At 51.4% G+C, this 2,370-nt stretch overlaps 1 protein-coding gene across 1 annotated transcript in view; it reads right to left on the bottom strand.

Annotated features, from left to right (window-relative positions):
• The window catches only part of LOC105513134 (granulocyte-macrophage colony-stimulating factor receptor subunit alpha-like), a 99,074-nt gene that overhangs the window by 12,687 nt on the left and 84,017 nt on the right, over positions 1-2,370 (bottom strand). Inside the window, 1 exon segment of the mRNA XM_011943966.1 lies at positions 1,963-1,992. Coding sequence (XP_011799356.1) covers positions 1,963-1,992 — 30 coding nt within the window.

Raw genomic sequence — 2,370 nt, 5'->3', positions numbered from 1 at the left:
TCTAGTCTAGTCTAGTCTAGTCTATTCTATTCTAGTCTAGTCTAGTCTAGTCTATTCTAGTCTAATCTAATCTATTCTATTCTATTCCATTCTATTCTATTCTATTCTATTCTAGACAGACTTTCACTCTATCACCCAGGCTGGAATGCAATAGCATGATCTGGGCTCACCACAACCTCCGCCTCCTGGGTTCAAGCGATTCTCCTGCCTCAGCCTCCCATGTAGCTGGGATTACAGGCGCCTGCCACCAGGCATGGGTAAGTTTTGTATTTTTAGTAGAGACGGGGTTTCTCCACGTTGGCCAAGCTGGTCTTGACCTCCTGACCTCAAGTGATTTGCACACCTCAGCCTCCCAAGACGCTGGGATGACAGGCGTGAGCCACCATGCCTGGCTAATATTTTATTTTTTGAAGCAGAAATTGTTAAGCCAGGTGTGGGGGTGGGTGCCTGTAGTCAGTCCCAGCTACTAAGGACGCTGAGGCAGGAGAATCGCTTGAACCTGGGAGGTGGAGGTTGCAGTGAGCCGAGATTGCACCACCGCACTCCAGCCTGGGAGACAGAGCGAGACTCCGTCTCAAAAATAAATACACACATAAATAAATGATTCAGGAACAACAACTGATATTAACAGACCTTCAGACGGATAGTTTAGCAAAACGGATGTTAAGATCCCCAAGTCCAGCATACTCATTGGACAGAGGAGGATACTGAGGGTCAGAGTGGCCAGGAGACTTGGTAAATATCCGGCAACAGAACTCACTCTAAAAGCATTTTAGAAGGAGATGTAGTCTCCTTAGACAGTCACTGGAATATATTCTTAACCCACTCAGAAGAAAGAGGAATAAAATGAGAAAATCAGTAGAACCGGCTGAGCATTAATATTCCAACTGTTCGGACATGAAGGTTGAGGCCAAGAGCGGAGTCTGCCCAGTAAGAACTTCAAGAGGGCACCTCACGCCTGTGAGATCTGCGTCCTCTGGTTCAGGGTCACGCCCCATCCTGTCCACCCCTGGGTAACGCTGGCAGTAAGAGTCCCGTAAACCTAGTGTTGGTGAATAGGGGACTGTAGGGTGACACTAGGGTTGTGAGCGGTTCAACGGTATGTGGGACAGAGTATTCTCCTGTCTACACTGGATCCAGGTAGACGTGGGGCCGGCTCTCCTTCTTGTCTACACTGGGTCTAGGTGGAGGTGGGGCGGGGTCTTCTCCTGTCTACACTGGGTCCAGGCAGACATAGGTCATGGGTAGACCGTAAAGTTACGCCGGGAGTCATGTAGAGTTATGCTAGGGATCATGAGTAGGGGACTGTAGGGTTATGCCAGGGGTCATGGGTAGGGGACTGTACGGTTACGCTAGGTGTGGTAAGGAGGGGACTGTAGCGGTTGTGAGTAGGGGACTGTAGGGTTACGCCACGGGTCATGGGTAGGGGACTGTACGGTTACACGAGGTGTGGTGAGTTGGGGACTGTACGGGTCATGAGTCGGGGACTGTAGGTTTCTGCCAGGGTGGTGAATAGGGGACTGTAGGGTTATGCCAGGGGTCATGGGTAGGGGACTGTAGGGGTCGTGAGTAGGGGACTGTAAGGTTATGCTGGAGGTCGTCAGTAGGGGACTGTAGGGTTACTCAGGGGTCATGACTAGGGAACTGTAGGGTTATGCTAGGTGTGGTGAGTAGGGGACTGTAAGGTTATGCTGGAGGTCGTCAGTAGGGGACTGTAGGGTTACTCAGGGGTCGTGACTAGGGAACTGTAGGGTTATGCTAGGTGTGGTGAGTAGGGGACTGTAGGGTTACTCAGGGGTCGTGACTAGGGAACTGTAGGGTTATGCTAGGTGTGGTGAGTAGGGGACTGTAGGGTTACTCAGGGGTTGTGACTAGGGGACTGTAGGATTACACTACAGGTGGTGAGTAGGGGATTATAGGGTTACACTGAGGGTCGTCAGTAGGGTCCGTGGTTTCACTTACCGGCAGGTTTTCAGTGCCAGGCTGGGTATTCTAGAAACAAAAGAAAACACAATATAAGGCTCACGGTTCCCATTTCTAAAACCCTTTACATGGTTCACACACAGTGCCTCCCTTGGTGTGGGCACCAGATGGAAAAGGGTCCCTGCGGACTGGCAGGTGGGTCTCCCTCCACAGACTCCGAATCTACAAGACAGGTGGGATGAAGAGCTGCAAACACAGAATTCTTCCTGGCCAGATATCCTCCTGTAATCCATCCAGGAAGGTCCCACTGGCCTTGGGGCAGGGTGTTCTGTCTACACTGCATCCAGGTAGACACGAAGCAGGCTCTCCTTGCCTACACTGGGTCCAGGGGGTTGAGGGACAAGATCTCCTCTTGTCTACACTGGGTCTACGTGGAGGTGGGGCAGG

Source organism: Colobus angolensis, unplaced genomic scaffold, assembly GCF_000951035.1.
Source record: "Colobus angolensis palliatus isolate OR3802 unplaced genomic scaffold, Cang.pa_1.0 Scaffold223, whole genome shotgun sequence".
Taxonomy (NCBI): domain Eukaryota; kingdom Metazoa; phylum Chordata; class Mammalia; order Primates; family Cercopithecidae; genus Colobus; species Colobus angolensis.
The sequence above is the reverse complement of the archived record's forward strand: the minus strand, read 5'-3'. Positions and strand labels throughout refer to the sequence as shown.